Raw genomic sequence first — 21846 nt, 5'->3', positions numbered from 1 at the left:
CAAACCCCACCTCTTTCAACATGCGGCATATAAAGGAGAGCAGTGGGCAAAATCTTTAAAACGTTTATAAGAGATAGGATGTATAATCATCTGGAAAGGAATAATTTGATTAGAGATAGTCAACACGGTTTTGTGAAGGGTAGGTCGTGCCTCACAAACCTTATTGAGTTCTTTGAGAAGGTGACCAAACAGGTGGATGAGGGTAAAGCAGTTGATGTGGTGTATTTGGATTTCAGTAAAGCATTTGATAAGGTTCCCCACGGTAGGCTACTGCAGAAAAATACGGAGGCATGGGATTCAGGGTGATTTAGCAGTTTGGATCAGAAATTGGCTAGATGGAAGAAGACAAAGGGTGGTGGTTGATGGGAAATGTTCAGACTGGAGTCCAGTTACTAGTGGTGTACCACAGGGATCTGTTTTGGGGCCACTGCTGTTTGTCATTTTTATAAATGACCTGGAGGGCGTAGAAGGATGGGTGAGTAAATTTGCAGACGACACTAAAGTCGGTGGTGTTGTGGACAGTGCGGAAGGATGTTACAAGTTACAGAGGGACATGGATAAGCTGCAGCGCTGGGCTGAGAGGTGGCTAATGGAGTTTAATGCAGAAAAGTGTGAGGTGATTCATTTTGGAAGGAATAACAGGAAGACAGAGTACTGGGCTAATGGTAAGATTCTTGGCAGTGTGGATGAGCAGAGAGATCTCGGTGTCCATGTACATAGATCCCTGAAAGTTGCCACCCAGGTTGAGAGGGTTGTTAAGAAGGCGTACGGTGTGTTAGCTTTTATTGGTAGAGGGATTGAGTTTCGGAGCCATGAGGTCATGTTGCAGCTGTATAAACTCTGGTGCAGCCGCATTTGGAGTATTGCGTGCAATTCTGGTTGCCGCATTATAGGAAGGATGTGGAAGCATTGGAAAGGGTGCAGAGGAGATTTACCAGAATGTTGCCTGGTATGGAGGGAAGATCTTATGAGGAAAGGCTGAGGGACTTGAGGCTGTTTTTGTTAGAGAGAAGGTTAAGAGGTGACTTAATTGAGGCATACAAGATGATCAGAGGATTGGATACGGTAGACAGTGAGAGCCTTTTTCCTCGGATGGTGGTGTCTAGCACGAAGGGACATAGCTTAAAATTGAGGGGAGATAGATATAAGACAGATGTCATAGGTAGGTTCTTTACTCAGAGAGTAGTAAGGGCTTGGAATGCCGTGCCTGCAACAGTAGTGGACTCGCCAACAGTAAGGGCATTCAAATGGTCATTGGATAGACATATGTACGATAAGGGAATAGTGTAGATGGGCTTTAGAGTGGTTTCACAGGTCGGCGCAACATCGAGGGCCAAAGGGCCTGTACTGCACTGTAATGTTCTATGTTCCCGCGTCTCGTAGTAACCAAGTTAAGGGCTCACCTGCTCTCTTCGATCCAGTGGACGTGCCCGGCGTAGCAGCGTTAGCTGGCTTGTCCTCCTTTGGCACCAGTTTCTGCATGTCGGCCTGACCAAACTCGCAGCCGGCTGGAAGACTAAATCCAAGCAAAACCAGTTAAACCTGGCACGCACCTTCAATCTGAACCTTGTCAACTTGTGCAAAGTGTGTATTTCTGGCAGGGCGCACCAATTACCCCCATAAAATCTCACCAGTGTGGGCAGCCAGCCTTTTTGAAACTTTTCTTTTTGAGTAGTATGAAGAGTGCAGAAGAGATGCGTGAGAATAACTCCAGGGATGAGGAACTTCAATTATGCGTATAAATTGAGAAAGTTGGGACTGTTTTTCTTCGAGAAGAGTTCAGAGAAGAACTGCTCGAAATATTCAAAATCATGAGGGGTCTGGATGGTGTAAATAGGGAAAAACCATTCCCATTGGGAGAAGGATCGTGAACCAGAGCGGGACGGTAAAAGTAACAATGGCGACATGAGGAGAAACCTTTTCATACAGCGAGTGGTTAGATTCTTAAACTCGCCGAGGCAAGTTCAATCGAGGCTTTCAAAGTGGAATTGGATCAATATCTGATCAAGAGGAATGGGCAGGGTTACTGGGGGGGGGGGGGGGGATAATGGAGTGGGTGAATTGCTCATTTGAAGAGCCAGCACCGACACGATAGGACAAATGGCCTCCTGTGCTGTACATTAAAAAACCTGCACAGTACTACCTTCTGGGGTGCCTCTTGTTCGCACAGATACAGCCCCGCAGAGAGGTCACTCCTACACAGGCTGACATAAAACTAGGCAGGAATGCGAGTGGTGAGGGGAGTTCAAGGGGATCTGGACAGCATCTGTGTAGAGAGAAGGGAGCTCGCGTTTCGAGTCTGGATGACTCTTTGTCAAAGCTCAGCCATGATCTGTTTGAAAGGCGGAGCAGGCTCGACAGGCCGATTGGCTCAACCGCTGCTCCTATTTCCTAGTTCCTGGCGTTATTTAACAGGCTAGGGCAGCACAGTGTGTCTGTGCTGTGACTTTGAAAGAGATGGCCAGCTAATCCCACTCCTTGGCTCTGCATTGACCCAAGCTCCCACCACCTCAGTGAGGAAAATTTTACCTTTTCCCAATCCCAAAATTTGGGTTTCAGATTAATTCTGTACGAGATGAAACGGCGGGGGTAAAATGGGGTTATATATGGCAGCTGGTATCTGCAGCCTAAAATGTAATAGCGGCAGTCTGTCAGACATGCAGTGGAGCGCCACCAATATACAGTGCCGGAGAGGAATGTATTGGCACAATACCCAGTGAGACAAGGCCCACCTTAACCTTTTTATTTCCAGTTTGCAGACCCAGATTTCACCTCTCTCCTATTGCTTCAATTCAATTAGAATTCTCAAACCCATTCTTTGAGATCAGTACGCATAATCCAGAACGGTGTCCGGGCCCTGCTGCACAATCCCTAGCAATCCAGTGTCTCAAAATACTGGTGCATAAGGAAATCCAACCTCCGAACCCAACCTCCCCCGTCTACCCTTATTCCTCCTGCCTTGTTTTCAGAGTTTCGGTGGCACTCACCTGTTTGGGGTACAGAGGGACAGCAGCACAGTGCTTTCCCAGACCAGAGAGCAGTACAGCTGGCTGAGCTTGTTCAAGACGTTCAGGCCCAGCTGCGAGCCCCACTGGTTCACCGATATGGAACGGATTTCGCTCTGAATGAACAGGGACATTAAAGAGTCAGGTCACAAATGCACATACGCACGCTGCATCTTAAAAGAGGGGAGGGGAGGCAAACAGAGCCGGGAGCCCTGGTGGCCATCGGCATGTCACTAATGGGGGGCCATGAAATCAGGGATGCAAGTGGGGCCAGAATTGGAGTGCAGAGATCGCTGGGGGGAGGGGGAGAGGTTTGGGGGGGGGGGTGACTAGTGTCTCGCAAATGGGACTGCTCACTGTCTCAGTCAAACCCATTAAAGCAGGCAGAAGGGTGGCGTAGTGGTTAGCACTGCTGCCTCACAGCGCCAAGGTCCCAGGTTCGATCCCGGCTCTGGGTCACTGTCCGCGTGGAGTTTGCACATTCTCGTCGTGTCTGCGTGGGTTTCACCCCCACAAACCAAAGATGTGCAGGGTAGCTGGGTTGGCTACGTTAAATTGCCCCTTAATTGGAAAAAAATGAATTGGGCGCTCTAAAATGTAAAGAAGAAAAAGCAGGCAGACAACGACATGAACTGTGGGCCATTCCGTTCAAACGGCAATTAGTCTGGACCCAGGACCACAATGTAACTCTGGAAATTAATACTCTTTGAAACCCGGCTCAGGGTGAGGTGGCTGGGGAGGAAGGTGAGAAAAGCAAAAAGGAGAAAGGTAGCTGACTGGTATTTAGATGAGCACGCGAAAGGTCATAGCATACAAGGCTACTGACCAAGTGGTGGAAAGTGGGATTAGAGTAAATAGATGCTTGATGGCTGGCGCAGAGTTGATGGGCTGAAGGGCCTCTTTCCATGCTGTAAAAACTCTGACTCTACAAATAAAAAGACTCAGAACTGTTGCAGTTCACAGAATGTAGCTCATATATTGAATCAAAGTGAATGTTTTATTGTCAAAGTAAGACGCGGCAGAATTCTTCCATTTGGGGAGACACTGACCCTTCTTTTACCACAGGGATACCCTGTGTTTGGGCCGACCTCAGCCAGAGGGCAGAGATTCTGGACTTGATCGCTGATTCAACCGAGGGGACAGGTGTTGCTGCGGTTTAAGAGCAAAGTGTTCACTACGGTCTTTCTGGGTGAATGCATACAGGGACGCAGGCGAGCGACAGGGAACGAACAAGCGAGACAGCAAGGAGAGCACGAGTGTGAGACCAGTCAACTCAGCTTCTCATCAGAGCCATTAACCTCAACCTTTGATGTCATCACGCTCCGCAGACACGGCCTGGCGAGCGGACCGCTTTCCAGAATCTTTCAACCCTTACCTGTCCCACCCTGCAGGTGTGCACAAACATCATGATGTAGGCGTGCGCGGCAGTGAGAGCGTGCAGCAGCGGCGTGGCCTGGGCCGAGAGGGTGGCATCAGCCACGTTGCCGGCGTTTGCCAACTCCCGCAGGAGGACGGAGCCACCGGGGGTGTCGATGGGCCGGTGCAGGGGCTCCAACGACGACAGGATGGTGTCCAGCTGAACGAGACCTTCCTGCAGCACCTTCAGTTCGTGAGAGAGTGTCTGGATGAACATGGTACGGAAAAGGTGGATTAGATTTGCGTTATGTTCCAGGTGATGATGTGCTCGATACAAAATGGACTGGCTAAGCATCCGACTTAAGGGAAGCAGTTAAACTAAGCACCAACATCTCAAAGAAACAGGTGGCATTGCAACTTCAGAAAGTGCAAGAACACTTTACAGCGAATTAAGTATTTTTTTTGTTTATAAAGTACTGTACAATCGGAAATTAAGTCAATTTAAACATAGTCAACTCCCACAAACAGGGATTAAATTACCAAGTAATTTAGTTATGTTAGTTGAGGGATCGAGGTTTGTGAGGACACTGAAGAGAACTCACCAATCACACTGCACCACCATGCCCCTCCCCCACGCTGCCCTCCTCACTTCCCCCTGCCCCACCCCAACCCCCCCCTTTCCAGGGGCTGCCTGTGCCTCGCCCCCCCCCCACCCACCCCTGAGGACTGCTCCTGCTCCCCTACATTGCACCCCTCCCTCAGGGCAGCCCCTGTCGCCCCATCAGCACAGCAAACTCCAGTGTGGCGTTCTTGGGGGCTGCCAATGCCCCCGCAAGTGTTGTGCTCCCCCCGGCTGTTCCCGCTCCTCGACATTGCGCCCCTTCCTGGGGGCTGCCCAACCATAAGCAGATTTTGAAAGAATGCTTTTCTTGACCCTCTCAAGAGATTGCCGTCAATCGCATGGCACCCACCAGAATGGACTTGCAAACGCCTGCGACGGCCTGACAGGCAGCAGAGGTGGGGAAGTCAATGGGAAGGTTTGGAAGGCCCAGGATGCACACAAGTGGCTGCAGACCCTTCTGTGTCACAAACTCTTGGCAGTGGTCATCTGTCGTGTTGTTGCTCAGGATCGACTCGACAAACTTCATCTTTTCAACAGAAAGAGAGACACAATGGTTAGGGGGACATCTGACTAAAGGGGGTGAACACAAGCATACACCTTGCTACCATTAAGGAAGGAGTTCCAGGATTTTGACCCAGCGACAGGAAAGGAACGGGCAATAAATTTCCAAGTCAGGATGATGCACGTGCTTTGCACGGGAACTTGCAGGGCATGGTACTCCCATGCATCTGCTGCCCTTGATCTTCTAGATGGTAGAGGTACTGGTGGGAACGGGTCTGTCACTGTATAACACTGAGGCACAATACTGTGGGGACGGGTCTGTCACTGTATAACACTGGGGCACAGTACTGGTGGGGACGGGTCTGTCACTGTATAACACTGCGGTACAATACTGGTGGGGATGGGTCTGTCACTGTATAACACTGAGGTACAATACTGGTGGGGACGGGTCTGTCTCTGTATAACACTGGGGTACAGTACTGTAGAAGCAATTCCATTTATATTTTTGTTGGCGCAGTGCATGTATAAAGCAGGTAGATTTGCTTGCCTCTGTATAATTCGCCTTTGCATCAAAATATACATTGGTTTTGAGTTGAACAGCTCACTTACCACGTTCAGTATATAATCCATCAGTGGGATCGGTATCCTCTCCTCTGTGCCAACCACCCTGACAATGCACAAAGAAGAAAAGGGTATTTTGGAGATGAACGACATTTGAAAGGACCAAGGCAGGCTCTGCCACCGCTCTGCGAGAATCCCTGACAGTCTGAGGGGCTTCGTTGGAAATGGCCACTGAGTAGTGATAGTTTGAGCCGCTCTCACTGTACAGATGCAGCTCGAGGCTCACGGCAATGGAGGGAATTCAGCCTTCCATCTGGGACGATCCAAGCAGTTCCATTCTCCTGCTCTTGCCCCCTTTGGCTGTCGCCGTTTCCCCACCTTCATATAGGTATTAACTTTCCTTTGGAAAGTTATTACTCAATCTGCTGCCATCACCCTTTCCGCCGATGTTAATCATGTCACCCCCTGGTTATTTCGCTGGTCACCTCAAACCTGTGCCCCCTCCTTTACTGCCTTCTCTGCCACGTGAAACAGTTTGTCCTTACGTGCGCTACCAAAACACCGCATAATTCTGACCCACCTTTAATAATTCACCTCTTCAAATTCTCAGCTTTGTCCGAACTCTCCATATGTTAAATTAATAAACTAAAAGGTAAACCAGCTCAAACCTTTGATTCATACAAATTTTTAACAGCTTGTCACTGACAGACATATATATATATATATATATCCTGACATAGTGATGAGGCTGTAATGCGTATTGTTTTGCAAGGGGTGGGAAGTGTAATGTTTGACACTGAGGCACGTGCTTTAGGAACACCTTGTGGGAGAGTCTGGGACCAGAGGGCAGAATCTCAAGAGTATGGGGAGCCCCCATTTGACACAGAGATGAGGAGGAAATTCTTCCCTCAGAGGGGAGTGAATCGGTGGCATTCTGTACTGCAGAGAGGCTGACCAACAACTATTTTCAAGGCCGAGAGAGACAGAATTTTAGTCAGTGAGGGAATCGAGGGTTATGGGGAACGTGAGGATCACCACATCAGTTCATCCTGATCTCACTAAGTGGTGGAGTGGACTCGATGGGCCGAATGGCCTCCTCCTGTTCCTATGTTTAGGAACAGCTGACAAGAAGCTTGGTCAAAGCAGCAGGTTTTAAGGAGCTCCTGGAAATGTGGAGAGGTTTCGGAAGGAATTCTACAACTTCGGGCCTCCCCGGGCAGTTGAAAGCACAGCCGCCAATTGTGGAGCGTTGGGAATCGGGGAATGTTCAGGTGGCCGGAATTGGAGAAGCGCAGACATCCGGAAGTTAGAGATAGGGAGGGGTGTGGGAGCTAGAGGAGGTTCCAGTGATAGGGAGGGTCATACAGCCTGGAGACGGTTACAGAGATAGCGAGAGTTGTAGGGGACTGGAGGAGGTTAGAGATAGGGAGGGGTGTAGGGGCTGGAGGAGGTTACAGAGGTAGGGAGCGTTGCCGGTACGGAGGAGGCTACAGACACTGGGAGGGTTATTGGGGCTGGAGGAGGTTAGAGAGATAGGGAGGGTTGTAGGGGCTGGAGGAGGTTAGAGAGATAGGGAGGATTGTAGGGGCTGGAGGGAGTGACAGAGATAGGCAGGGTTGCAGGGGATGGAGGAGATTACAGAGATAGGGAGGGTTGTAGAGGCTGGAGGAGGTTACACAGATCGGGAGGGTTGTCGGTATGGAGGAGGTTAGAGATAGGGAGGGTTACTGGGGCTAGAGGAAGTTACAGAGATAGGGAGAGTTTTTTGGGCTGGAAAAGATACATAGATAGGGAGGGTTGTCGGGGGTGGAGGAAGTTACAGAGATGGGGCAAGATTTCAGAGATAGGGAGGGTTGTCGGGAATGGAGGAGGTTACAGAGATAGGGCAAGATTTCAGAGATAGGGAGGGTTGTAGGGGCTGGAGGAGGTTACCGAGATAGGGAGGGTTGCAGGGGATGGAGGAGATTACAGAGATAGGGAGGGTTGTAGAGGCTGGAGGAGGTTACACAGATCGGGAGGGTTGTCTGTATGGAGGAGGTTAGAGATAGGGAGGGTTACTGGGGCTAGAGGAAGTTACAGAGATAGGGAGAGTTTTTTGGGCTGGAAAAGATACATAGATAGGGAGGGTTGTCGGGGGTGGAGGAGGTTACAGAGATGGGGCAAGATTTCAGAGATAGGGAGGGTTGTCAGGAATGGGGGAGGTTACAGAGATAGGGCAAGATTTCAGAGATAGGGAGGGTTGTAGGGGCTGGAGGAGGTTACAGATAGGGAGGGGTGTAGGGGCTGGAGAAGGTTACAGAGATAGGGAGGTTTGCCGGGGATGGAGCAAGTTACAGAGATAGAGACTCTCTGCCTCGTGTAGGTGACACTGAGTTAAGACCATGGCTGGGCATTTATAATGAATAAAGTGTGAACTAGAGTTTTTGTCTGTTCTGCATTTGGCCCAGAGGTCGATTGATCCCTGGGGGCTTACAGCGGGTGACTGAAAGACACCAGAAGGATCTGAAGTCGCCTCTCTTAATCCTTAAAATATTCCAGCAATTATTACCATAGAGAATTACTGTAGAGAAATCGGATAGCAGCATAGGGGTTAACAATCAGTGCGCCCCTGCAGAAAATATCAGAGCTTTCTTTTTCAAATGAAGACAACATGCTTTTGGCAAGTGCTCTGAGCACTCGTGGAAACCACACAAAAATGAGACACAAAAGCAACATACTCACTCTTAATCTGGAGGGGCAAGCGGGCTGCCATCAAAATGGCGACAGGGCTGCTGGAGGTGAACAACCATGAATCTTTCAGCTGCCCCCCCCCCCGCCGCCGAGGTAATTTCAGACGTATAACTGCAGCGAGCATCCCTGCATTTGGGGTTCATTGTCTCTAGGGGGTGGCGAGGAAGCAAAATCCTCGGATTGGAGGGTCGGCACAGTGGGAGACACCCATGGCTTATTTTCACCTCGCGAGCAAATTGGCCCAAAGCCTCTGCCTGCGTCACCATTGCAATGCGCCTGTTCCCTCCACTAGCGGCAACCCCCTCCTTCCTTTGACAAAGAGTCGTCAGACTCGAAACGTTCGCTCTTTTCTCTCCCTACAGCTGCGGCCAGAACTGTTGAGATTTTCCAGCATTTTCTCTTTCGTTTCAGATTCCAGCATCCGCAGTAATTTGCTTTTAAGTCCCTCCTTCCGATAGATTTGCGTCACCAAGTACGGGGTTAGGTCCTCCGCGACCACCTGAGGTTCTACTCCTCCATAACCGTTTCTGCATTGGTCAAAAACCGATGAGTGGCGGAAAGGCAACAAAACCAAAGGAAAAGCGCAGACAAAATACGTGTTTGCACACCGGCTGCCTCGAGCCTCCCTCTGTTAGTGCACAGGCAAGGTAAGATTGGCCAGTGGCACGGTCTCACAACACAACTGCAACGAGCTTCCACTGCGCCGGCGTGAATCGTACCACAGCCTTTGATCTGAGCCCAAATAAATGCTAGGCGGTCCCTTTCAGAAACTAGGCTTATTCAGGCTGAAATGTCAGGAGATGGCCGGCTGGTGGGGCTTAACTGTTTGTGATCATTGACATGGAGGCGGTCTTTCGCTCTGGCAAGCAATTCCAGTTCCTCCACTCGAGAAGGATTTAAAAAGTCCAGCGAGGCATCACTCTGCAAGGTGTGCGATGGGCAGAGAGAGATCCAAGGGAGTGTGAAAGGGGGCTGGCACCTCGGGTACACAATGCCAGGAAAACAGCCGGGCCTGGGGCCAAGAACCTCGGTAGGCTTGGCAACAAATGGACCGACGTCCACATGACAACCAAAAGCATTGCTTTGTAAAACCACTTGCATTCATATTGCCAGGGTTTAAAGAAGTTCACCTGACCCACTACTTTTAATAGATTGTGGTAATGGGGAGCACACGGCCCACTCTACAGGTGTGGGACAGCAGAAATGGAAAAGTATTTTTTTAAAGCAAAACAATGTTTATTCTATGAACTCAAGTTAACAGTTTTAAAACATAGTGAACATCTTAGCAACCATCAATTCAAATACAACCCCAAAGAATACAACACTAAGTAATGCTTAATAACTTCCCAAACAACATCCAGAAGACAGAAGAAACACCTTTAACAGAAGCACATTAGATTTACATTCACTAGTGAAAACTTTTATAATTCTGAATTCACCAAATGACACTAAATAGTCTTTTCATGGCAGAGAGATCAACAGTACACCTGCTCTGACTGGCTTATGCTCCAACACAGAAAACAAAACTAAAACACACCCTGCAGCAAACAGCCTAAACGAAAGTAAAAAGCTGACAGACAGCCCAGCTCCACCCACTCTCTGATATCACTGCAGTAGTAAACACCCATTTCTTAAAGATATTCTCACATGACACTATTTTAATAACTTGGTGAAAACACCCCAAGCCACTTCACACTTGTGTAAACTGACAATACTGACAAAGGGACGGAGGAGTAATTTGGATTGTTTGGTCAAAGAGGTCAGGATTATAAGGAGCAGTCTTAGCAGAGACACGCATGGCAAGGTTTAGGGAAGGATTTCCAAAGCGTGTAACCTGGAAACCAGTGAAGGGACAATCAATAATGATGGGAGTGGGACTGACAAGAGACAATAGGGGTTCCCTGGCGGTGAGTACTGACCCTCAAGAGCTCTATGGTGACATCAATAATTTTTTGATCACTTCTCAAGTCACATTGAACACACTATCGGGCCAAAGATCCAAACCTCAACGTATGTTTCCTCTAGAAAAGAGGGGGTAGGGGTCGTCGACTGAGGGACCCCAGTATCACCCGTACTCAAATCTCATCCAAAATCTTTTGGTTGACCAACCAGGGCCAGGGACCAGCACGTGAGCTTCTGTTAGAGGGGGAAGAGGACAAATAAATCACGATTGCTGACGTCTTCTGTATCTGTTCAGAGGTTCCAGAAGGGAGCGGGGACAAATGCAAATTTAAAATTACCCAATTCAGAGCATTGGTGCTTCAAAACATTCAAATCTTATTATTTCAGCAAGACATCTTTGGAAAATGAAAATGAAACAAACTAGTTCCAGTAATGATTTAAAAAATGATCACTGCTGATCGCTAACTTCCGATTTAGGCTTTAAGGTCCTCAGGAAGGGGCTGGGGTGCTTGCAAAGTTCTATCTGTGCTGGATGAAGATGCTGCACACCTTGTGTGCTTGATACTTGCTCTGTAGTTCCCTCCGTCTAAAAAAAAACACCAAAAAAATACCTCTGCAACAATGACAACCTTGACCTCTGGGTAGTCGACACTTGTTCTATATCGGCACCGTCTACGAGTTCACAGAAGAACTGAATATTCTCAGTTTCTGCCCCTGCTGCAGCACAAGCCATTGTGGGAGTTACAGCTCAACCAGTGCAGTGGCAGTATCTGCAACAGCATTGACCTCCAGCCCCAGGGCACTGATGTTCCTAGGATTATGCATTGTACAGCTACTGTGGGGCACTGCTGCCTCACAGCAGCAGGGACCTGGGTTCAATTCTGGCCTTGGGTGGCTATGCGTGCAGAGTGTGCACAGTCCCCCAGTGTCTCCGTGAGTTTCCTCTGTGTGCTCCATTTCCTCCCACAGTCCAAATATGTGCAGGTTAGGTGGGGTTGGGATATAGGGTTGGGCAGTGGGCCTAGGCCAGATGCTCTTTCAGAGGATCGGTGCAGATGCGATGAGCTGAATGGCCTCCTTCTGCACTGTAGGAATTCGGTGGGCGGGAGCTTGCCGTTTTCTTTTACGCGATGTGAACGTTGCTGGCTCAGGCCCAGCATCTATTGCCCATCCCCAATTGTCCCGTGAGAAGGTGGTGGGTGAGCCGCCTTTGTGAACCGCTGCAATCTGTGTGGTGTAGGTACACCCACAGTGCTTCCAGCATTTTGACCCAGCAGCAGCGAAAGAATGGCCAGCAGAGCTCCTAGTCAGGACGTTGGGCGATTCAGAGAAGAACTTGCAGGTGCTGTTACCAGGCATGGCTGCCCTCTTCTTTCTCGGGGCGAGAGGCTGCAGGTTTGGAAGGTGTTGTCGAAGAAGCCTTGGTGACTTGCTGCAGTGCATCTTGTAGACAGCTGTGTGCTAACTGATTGCTCCATTCCCTAACATCACAACAATGACTAGGGTTGTGGTTTTGAAAGTACTTCGCCAGCCTTGCAGTTGCAAACGTCGCTGTAGAAACTCTTTCTTTTGCAACCGTACATAACGGATCCTCAGGGACCTGGCAGTATTGCCGACCAGTCTGAGCACGAATTTAAAGGGTACAGAGATAGTTTCCCTGGAAGCAGAGACTTCAGTTCTGAGGAAAGATTGGACAAGTTTGGATTGTCCATCGGAACAGAGGTTATGCCGTGACCTCCGAGTAGAGGTTAAGGTTATGAGAGGCTTTGACGGAGCAGAGAAAATAAAAAAACATCCCCTCCGGGGTGGATAGGTCATTGGCAAAAAATACGGGAGAAATTAGATTTGGCAATAATTCAGGTGGATTTGAACAGGTACACGAGGATAAGGAGCTTATGGGGGGGCTGTAGGTTGTGATCCCCTGATGCTAACGCGTTTAAAAGGACTGCGGATTCTGCCGAAGCTGCGTATTCACAGCTCTTGTATTTCTCTGCCACGTTTCCTCTTTAAGCGCAGGTATGACTCCTGGAGTGGGCAAAGGAGCAGAGGGAGTTGGGTGGTAGCGAGCGTGGGGTGGTGGGGCCCTTACAGCGTTTCGAGCTGTTGCATCGATCTATTTAGATGTTCAATTCGTGGTCATTCTCCACAGGCTACTTGCGATGCCACCGTAACTCACCCCGTTAGATTTACACTTTCAGTAATATAGCATTTGGCATTTGTGTTAAGTTTCTCCTTTTGCGATTTCAGTTGGATCTTGAACCAAGTCTGTCCCAATCACTCAATACTAAATGCGTTAGGGCCCACCATCTTGTTTGCCTGGAACATATTGTGACAGATTTATATTCTGCGTGCAACAGATTTATATCTTGTGTGCAATCGGACATTAACTGCTTTGCGGCTGAACAGTGACTTCCATGTGGACCAGTGCGCACGCGCAAACAGCCATTTTGTATTGACAGGAGACAACCCTCCTCTCTCAGCAGCCGAAATGAAACGGAGGGTTTTTTGTCGCCTTAGCCCACCCCACTGCCACTGCGGGAGTCAGCACTCTGGTAGTTAGAGGGTTAACAGTCCAAAGCTGGGAACTGGAGGCGCTGCCTTTCCTTTCCAAAGCACTGCTTCTGGCACAGGTTCAGAGATGACTTGGGAGCATTTGCCAAAAATTCAACAAGAAGCAAAGCCAAACTCCTGACAGAGAGAAAGGGCGGGAGAGAGAGAGAGAGAGACATTCAGAAAAATGTGTAAAGACTCTTCAGAGGTAGCAGTATGTACTGAATGAGTTGTCTGCCACTGCTAAAAGGCAGGGCCCTAACAAATCCAACTCGCACCATCCAGCACTGCTGTCTCACAGCACTAGGGAGCCAGGTTCAATTCCCACTTCAGGCCACTGTGTGGTGTCATGTGAGAGTATTTTTAAGACATGGATGTTTAAGCAATGTACCTTTATGAAAACAGTGATGTCAGAGAGTGGGTGGGGCTCAGCTCAGTTCAGCCATTTTGCAGTCTGTGTTTGCAGGTTTTTAAGTTTCAGTTTTGAAAGAGCTGCAGTTAGTTTAAAAAGTGCCTGGCTGTTTTGCTGTGAGCAGTTTAAAAGTGCCTGGCTGTTTTGCTGTGAGCAGTTTAAAAGTAGAAAGCCAGTTTGAGTCAACAGCTTGGGTGTGTCTGTGTGTTTCCAGAGAGTTTGCAGGAAGAAAGCAAGGTGCTGGAGCTGAAGTCAACAAAGCTAATATATCTCTGCCATTCTACAGAAAATATATATATATCCTTTAACCTGATGTGATTTTGTTTAAAGGTGTTAAGTCTCTTGGAAGTTTGAAGGAACATTTTAAGGAATTATTTACTGTTGCAATATTTTCTGAATTATCTTTGAAGTAAGGGGTGTTAAGAGATCCAATGTTTATTTAAGATGTTAAGTTGAGTTCATGGAATAAACAGTGTTTTGTGTTTAAAAACCCACGTGTCCATAATTGTAATCCCACTCCTAGGGAACAAGCCGTGTGCTAGGAAAAGCAACAAATCCATTAAAGGGAGAGGTTGGTTGAACTCCATGACACATTTTGGGGTTCTGAAAAAGCCTCGCTCATAACAGTGGAGTTTGCCAGTTCTCCGCGTGTCTGCATGGGTTCGCCCGGGTGCTCCGGTTTCCTCACAAAGTCCAAAGATGTGCAGGTTAGGTGGATTGGCCACGCTAAATTGCCCCTTAAATGGGATTACAGGATGGGTCTGGGGATTAAGCATGGGTGGGGCGCACGTTCGGAGGGTCGGTGCAGGCTCGATGGGCCAAATGGCCTCCTTCTGTACTGTAGGGATTCTAGGAAGGAGAAAAAAGCTGTTTATTTTCTTGAAAGGAAGCTACCAGCAATCATCGGGCAATGTAACTGACCTTCAGAAGGACGGTGCTCCTAAAACACTGAACATTGAGGTTTAGCTACATTTATCTCCCTTTCTGTGAGGTGATTCATTTTGGTAGAACGGATATGAAGAGGCCATACAAAATAAGAAGCAAAATTCTTAAGGGGGTCCGGCGACAATTGAAGTTAGCAGGATAGGTGGAGAGAGCAGTTAATAAAACAAAGTATCATAGGCTTTATTAATAGGGGCATAGAGTGCATGAGCAAGGGGGTTATGCTGAACTTATGCAAGACACCAATTATCCTCAGCTGGACTTGTATAGTTCTGGGTACGACACTATAGGAAGAATGTGAACTCATTGGACAGAGTGCAGAAGAGGTTGACAAGAATGGTTCCAGGGATGAAAAACTTCAGTTCTGAGGATAGTTTGGAGAGGTTAGGACTGTTCTCCTCAGAGGGAAGAAGGTGGTTTGCAAAAGTGGTAAATGCAACGCGAGGAAATGCTTTTTCAGCCAGTGAGCGGTTGGAATCTGGAATGTGCTGTCTGTGTGGTGGACGCAAGTTCAATCGAGGCGTTCGAGAGGGTGATTATTGGAATAGAAACAATGTGCAGGAGGTTACAGGGAAAAGGGGGAACGGCACTGAGACACGATGATTGTTTGGAGAGGCGGCAACAGACACGGTGGGCCAAATGGCCTCCTTCTGCACAGTAACAATTCTGTCACTTCGCTTCTCAGCGAGATAAACTCCAACTGCAAACTTGGCCTTCAGTCCCCATGTTATGCTCAACCTATGGCAGCAAGAGGTCAACATGATTTCAAGTGTTATTGAGGCTGGAGACAGACTTCACAAGAAAGGGAGGGAGGTTTCGGCAGGGAGTTTGAGGGCAGCGGACTGCTGGATGCAGGGGATGGAGGATGGTCGGAGAGGAGATGTAGGTAAAACAAGGTCAAGCCAAGAGAAAATGGATGCCTACAGATACAATTTAAACCAGTGTTTTTTTTCCAAACTTTTTCCCCACAGGACCCACTTTTGCCAACCGGCCAATCTTTGCGACTCACGGCACATTTGCCTGCCTTTAATGTGACAGGCGAGCCTGCTTAGTCTTCACAAATTCACTCCACTCAGGTTCACAGGAGGAGGGGGCAATGCATGTATCAGATGCAGAGTTCAGCTGGTTCCTTTGTGCCGTCTTCAAATTTGTGAAAATGGAAAATCCAACCTCGCACACGTAGGTCGTCATGAAGGGTAATATCGCAATAAAATGCTGGTTTTACTCAGCACTGGATACTCCTGGGAAACACCACTCTAGAACGCTGACCTCATGGATTTGTGTGTTTTCAATGTGCTGTCACAGATCAGGTGCAGCACAGTCTCATCCTTTGGAGTCAGCTGTAAGTTAATAAGTGACTCTGGGATCTCAAACACAAAGGGATGTTTCGCCCAACTCTTCTCATTCAAGGTGTTAAACATCTCCTCTGGAAAGTAGCGACAAAACCTCTTAATCAGTGCAGCCAGATGCAACTCAATAAGGCTTGCCAGACTAGTGACGGTTCCCTTACTAACACCATTTTCTTCCATGTACCGTAGCAGTGTGGGAAATATGTAGTAGGTTTGACTTTTATTTGCCAAACTTTCAATGACTTTTGGAAAGCATTTATTTCTTCACAGTGCTGAAAGCAATCACCATCCTTCCCTTGCAATTTGAGATTCAATTTGTTTAGAATTGAAAAGGACAGTGAGCATCCAAGTTTCATCACCAAACAAATCAGCCAGAAAAGACGATTTCTGAAGGAGGAAAGTGTGGATTTCATACCTCAGTTTGCAAACTCTGAAAAGCAGCGAACCTATCTGTGTGTGGAACAATAAATGTGTGCGCTCAGTCGCCGTATCAGAACAGAGCCTCAAAAAGCCTGGTATTGCGTGTGCTGCGTTTAATGAAATTCACGACTATCCCAATTCCTTTCAACACCACTTCAAGATCGAATGGAATTCCTTTCGCTGCCAATGCCTCATGGTGAATAAAGCAATAATTCCAATGTCCTGACCAACTTGATCCTTACTATAACTCCACTGCTCTTCTCAATCATGTTAGCTGCCCATCGCTTGTGACTCCTCTGCAATGAACCCAGTCGAGTCCGCACTTTCCAAACATGTAACTATTCAATGCTTCAAAGATCTGTGAGCCAGTCGTGCTGGTTGGTAATGTAGATTTGCTATGCTGGTTGACAACAAATTCATTGTGCCAACATACCTTTTTAAAAATAAATTTAGAGTACCCAATTCTTTTTTATTTCCCCCAATCAAGGGGCAATTTAGCATGGCCAATCCATCTACCCTGCACATCTTTGGGTTGTGGGGTGAGGCCCACGCAGACACGAGGAGAATGTGCAAACTCCACATGGACAGTGACCCGGGCCGGGATCGAACCCAGGTCCTCAGTGCAGTAGGCAGCAGTGCTAACCACTGCACCACCGTGCTTCCCTGTGTGCCAAACATACCTAACGCAAACTAGCACGGTTGCACAATTTGAAACATCTTTACTTTCATCTCGCTGTTTTGAGAACTCCTGTGGTGAGTTTAAGCGAGAATTAAGTTGTACTTCTCAATTCTCTGCAATTCAGCAAGCCACTGTGTTATCACTAAGCAGGATGCATTTCAGTTTTTCAGCTAACTCTCACCTAGGACCGTGTGAGCCATGGTCTAATGCTGCAGGAAGAATTAATCTCTCTGCTACACGGGCCATTTTCTCTTTAGCTACGCGGTAAGCTATCATGTAAGATGCTAATTGTGCTTTGCCATTCAATGCAACATTTCTGCTAAGGACTTCAGCTGATGATTTCAGTTCTCGCTGCATCCTTTGAAAAAAAAAAAAAAAATCAGGGGGTTTGTTTTCCAGCCCCCGCCATGCCCAAAAGTCTGCCCACCATCTACAAGGCACAAGTCAGGAGTATAATGGAATACTCCCCACTTACCTGGATGAGTGCAGCTCCAACAACACTCAAGAAACTCAATACCATCCAGGACAAAGCAACGTGCTTGACTGCTACCCCTTCCACAAGCATTCAATCCCTCTGCCACAGCCGTGCGTTAGATGGTTAAGGCGGCACATGTAAAAATTAAGCCACAACTGGAGTACTGTGCGCAGTTCTGGTCACCTCTTTACAGAAAGGATGTCATTGCATTAGGGAGTGTGAAGAGGGAGATTTACAAGGATGTTGCTACCCAGGGCTGGAAAGTTGAGGTTTTGCGGAAAGGGCGGATTGGTTGGGGTTGATCTCCTCGGAACAGAGGCGGCCAAGGGGAGATTTGATGGTAGCCTACAAAATTGTGGAGCTTGGATGGAGTGGATGGGAATTGGCCTCTTTACTTTAGCAGAGAGGTCAGTGGCTTGGGGGGGTTCACAAACTCGAAGTGATTGGTCAAAAGATTACAGGGGAGTTGAATGATGTATGTTTCACCCTGGGAGGGGTTCTAAAACTCACCGCCTGAAAGGGGAGCAGAGGCAGAACCCCTCAATTTGTTTACCTGCACCTCAAGTGCCGTAATCTGCAGGGCTGCGGATCAAGTCTTGGAAAGTGGGTTGTTTTTTTCCAGCCAGCACAAACTATGGGTCTCTTTCTGTGTCATATACGATTCTAAGTAAGCGAATACCTTTTGCTGATGGTGTTGAATTGGGTTAAATCTTGGCCTGGGCATTGGGAGGTCTTCCCTAGCCTCACCCAGTTAGTGCCATGTCACCTATAACGTGCATATACGCCCCAACATCCCACCCGAAGGAGAGCAATTCAGATTCTTACATCATCCAACAGCCTTCTTTCTCAGGCCCCGTTTTGATGAACTCACTCCGGTAGTATTAGATCGGGTTTTACAGCTCAGAGACAAACCATTTGGCTCAATTAGCGAGTTGCTAGGTGAGCCTCCCCTAAACCAACCTCCCTCGCAGGAAACATATCCCTCGCATGCTTTCTGTCTCATAAAGCACCACCTTGAACTGGACTGTGTGAGAGCGAGTTCCACATTCCCACCGTTCCCTGGGTTAAAGATGTTTCTTCGGAAATATATCCAAATTTCATCCTCCATTCTAAGGGAGGTTTACTCAGCATATAACCCCGTGCTGTACCCCTGGGAGTGTTTGATGGGGACAGTGTAGAGGGAGCTTTACTCTGTATCTAACCCCGTGCTGTACCCCTGGGAGTGTTTGATGGGGACAGTGTAGAGGGAGCTTTACTCTGTATCTAACCCCGTGCTGTACCTGTCCTGGGAGTGTTTGATGGGGACAGTGTAGAGGGAGCTTTACTCTGTATCTAACCCCGTGCTGTACCTGTCCTGGGAGTGTTTGATGGGGACAGTGTAGAGGGAGCTTTACTCTGTATCTAACCCCGTGCTGTACCTGTCCTGGGAATGTTTGATGGGGACTGTACAAAGAGGGAATTTTGTGTCTGAAATGGAAGTGGATTTGTTTTCTTTCACTTTCAGTGACATTGCGAGAGACCTAGACTTTCCTTTATCTCGACCCTCACAGTGCTGAAATCGAGAGTCACAACAGAGTCGTCACTCCTAACCCAATCACACCAATGCCGATATACTGTGGAACCTCCTCCTCACATTTCCTGTATGTTACCAGCTTTATAGCCCCTATTTGGTGTCACTTTTCCAACTAAATACCAAGTCCTGTCCTGGTTTTTTTAAAATGGGAAATATAAGACTGACGGCAATAATTGGCCGACTGTTCAATGTAGTCGAGGTGTCAAGTAACAGCCCCTGCGCGAGCTTCCCCGAGACGTTTCTGTACAGCCCCGTGAGCCACCCGGACACGTTTCTGTACAGTCCCGTGCGCGCCACCCCGAGACGTTTCTGTACAGCCCCGTATGAGCCACCCCGAGACGTTTCTGTACAGTCCCGTGCGCGCCACCCCGAGACGTTTCTGTACAGCCCCGTATGAGCTTCCCCCAGACGTTTCTGTACAGCCCCGTGCGAGACACCCAGAGACGTTTCTGTACAGCCCCTGTGCGAGCCACCCAGAGACGTTTCTGTACAGCCCCGTGCGAGTCACCCAGAGACTTTTCTGTACAGCCCCATGCACGAGCCTCCCTGAGACGTTTCTGCACAACCCCATGTGCGAACCTCCCTCAGACGTTTCTGTACAGCCCCGTGCGAGCCACCCCGAGACATTTCTGTACAGCCCCGGGCGAGCCACCCCGAGACGTTTCTGTACAGCCCCGGGCGAGCCACCCCGAGACATTTCTGTACAGCCACAGGTAAAAGTTACCACCCTAAAAGGAATCTCAGTAATGACTCACTGCTGGTTGGGCTCAGGGTCACTCTGCTGAACAGCCATGCTGCTGCTGAAGCTCTGCATAGCCTGAACTTCCTCCTCCTCCTCATCCTCACTGGATGCCTCCTCAGCAGCATGATTGGAACGAGGTGGTGGGGCGCTAGCAGTCCCGTCTGCTTTCTGGATGGAAGGTTTCTGGCAGATGTACTTTGGGTCTCTTCCCAGGTTGCAGATTTCTTCGAGCAACTGCAGAGCAGAATGGGGCTGAGTTAGGTTAGAAGAAAACAACCTCTTCCCTCCCTCTCCTGATGGCACTGATCCCAGCGATTGTAGCTTCCCTGACCGCACCCAGGTGCCCTTAACCATTAACCTCAACGCAAGATTCCGTCAGGCTGTTCAAAAATACGGGAGAATCGCACTCGGGTCGGACCATGTCATTACCAGACAACAACGTACATGCAATCCACAATAACACAGGTAGGAGTGGTGACATTGGATAGCAGTCAGGAGAGGGTGCGTTGCCGGGACTCTCGACCCTGAAGACTGGACTAACAGAGAGCAAGTGCTTAAATCTCACCACGGCAGCTTTGAGAACCTGAACTCGGGTTCATCTTTAAACAAGCGTGGAAACAATTCACTGCAAAGCATGTAATGAACAATAACAAACGAAAACTACCCTATCACAAAGATCAAACTTTAATTACGTATGTATCCCAATGCATTAACATTCAGCGAGTGCCGAGTGCACATCATCGTCCTTACATCAAGCAATCCCGTGTAAAGTCCTTGCAGGGAAGGGCGCAAACAAGTTCAGGAACCGATTTATCCTACTTTGGAGGGATTGTAGCCTTTTTCCCTCAACACATCCCACAGCAATACTGGAACAGGGAGTGATTCACATGACCCACGACCCTCTTTGCTTGCTCGAGATCTACTCATCAAATACCCTTGCTGGCTAGCTGATTACTCTCCATAGGAAGTCTGCTCTTTGGCGGGACTGGATGCACACGCGGTCACGCACCTTTATGATTGCTGCGGTGGCGTCGGTCTTCAGAGTTGGCTGATGTCTCATCAGTTCGTCCACGGCACTGCCAAGGTTGGATGCAGTGTCACCTGTACAGGCGGAAACAGCACCAGAGAATTATTTGGTGAGGTCACTTTATTATTCCCGGCAGAAGGTGGCTGAACAGTTTTGCTGTTCCTCCTTCTTGGTGTGTATCCTTGCAACACCAAGATAGGAACAGGAAGGGGACATTCAGCCACCTCGAGCCTGCTCCACAATTCGCAACCCAACTCCAAATCCCTGCTATTTCCCCATAGCCCTTAATATCTCTGGTTAACAAAACTCGTGTCGCTCATACTTCAAATTTGACAGCTGACCCGACATCGATTGCCGTTTGGGGAAGAGAGTTCCAAACACCTACCACCTTTTGTGTGTAGAAATGTTTCTTCATTTCACTCCTCAAAGTCTTGCCTCTCATTTGTAAGACTCTGCTTACAATGCAAGATGCCCACCAAGTATTTTCTAAATAATCTGCCTGCCGCGCAAGCAGGTTGAAATCAAAGTGCGAGCAACATGAATGCACCATACGAGTGCAGCCAAGATGTGTCATCATAAAAGACCAAGGAGCCTCAAAGCAAAGACGTTCATGGAATCCCTAGTGCAGGAGGCCACGAGTTTGCACCAACCCTCCTGAAAGAGCACCCCACCTAGGTCCACTCCCACGCTCTACCCCGTAACCCCATTAAACCTTTGGACACTGACGGACAATTGATCATGGCCAAGCAACTGTGCTAACCATTGTGCCACCGTGCCGCCCTTGAGAGAGCAAGGTCCATGGGCACTTCACTAGCGTGTTAGCAAGCATAACCGGATAACAGCAAGAGACACCAGGTGACACTATGAACTAAAGCTTTGTCAAAGAGGTAGCTGTTACGGATTACCTTAAAGGAGATAAGAGAGGGCAAGAGGCAGTGAGGTTTAGGGGGGGGTGTTAAGAGCTGGGGGCTCAGGCAACCAAGGCACAGCCATCAATGGG

General features: G+C 48.5%; 1 protein-coding gene across 9 annotated transcripts in view; it reads right to left on the bottom strand.

Moving 5' to 3' along the window:
• huwe1 (HECT, UBA and WWE domain containing E3 ubiquitin protein ligase 1) overlaps nucleotides 1–21846 on the bottom strand; it is a 262886-nt gene that overhangs the window by 220539 nt on the left and 20501 nt on the right. For all 9 annotated transcript variants that reach the window (XM_072487894.1, XM_072487901.1, XM_072487897.1 and 6 more), the window contains exons 11-17: nucleotides 20829–20920; nucleotides 19833–20053; nucleotides 6094–6151; nucleotides 5333–5509; nucleotides 4381–4626; nucleotides 2988–3121; nucleotides 1404–1516 (exon numbers count right to left, since the gene is read on the bottom strand). In XM_072487894.1, coding sequence (XP_072343995.1) covers nucleotides 1404–1516; nucleotides 2988–3121; nucleotides 4381–4626; nucleotides 5333–5509; nucleotides 6094–6151; nucleotides 19833–20053; nucleotides 20829–20920 — 1041 coding nt within the window. The remainder of the gene's footprint in view (nucleotides 1–1403; nucleotides 1517–2987; nucleotides 3122–4380; nucleotides 4627–5332; nucleotides 5510–6093; nucleotides 6152–19832; nucleotides 20054–20828; nucleotides 20921–21846) is intronic.

Source organism: Scyliorhinus torazame, chromosome 22 (assembly GCF_047496885.1).
Source record: "Scyliorhinus torazame isolate Kashiwa2021f chromosome 22, sScyTor2.1, whole genome shotgun sequence".
Taxonomy (NCBI): Eukaryota; Metazoa; Chordata; class Chondrichthyes; order Carcharhiniformes; family Scyliorhinidae; genus Scyliorhinus; species Scyliorhinus torazame.
This window is presented reverse-complemented; position numbering and strand designations above follow the sequence as displayed.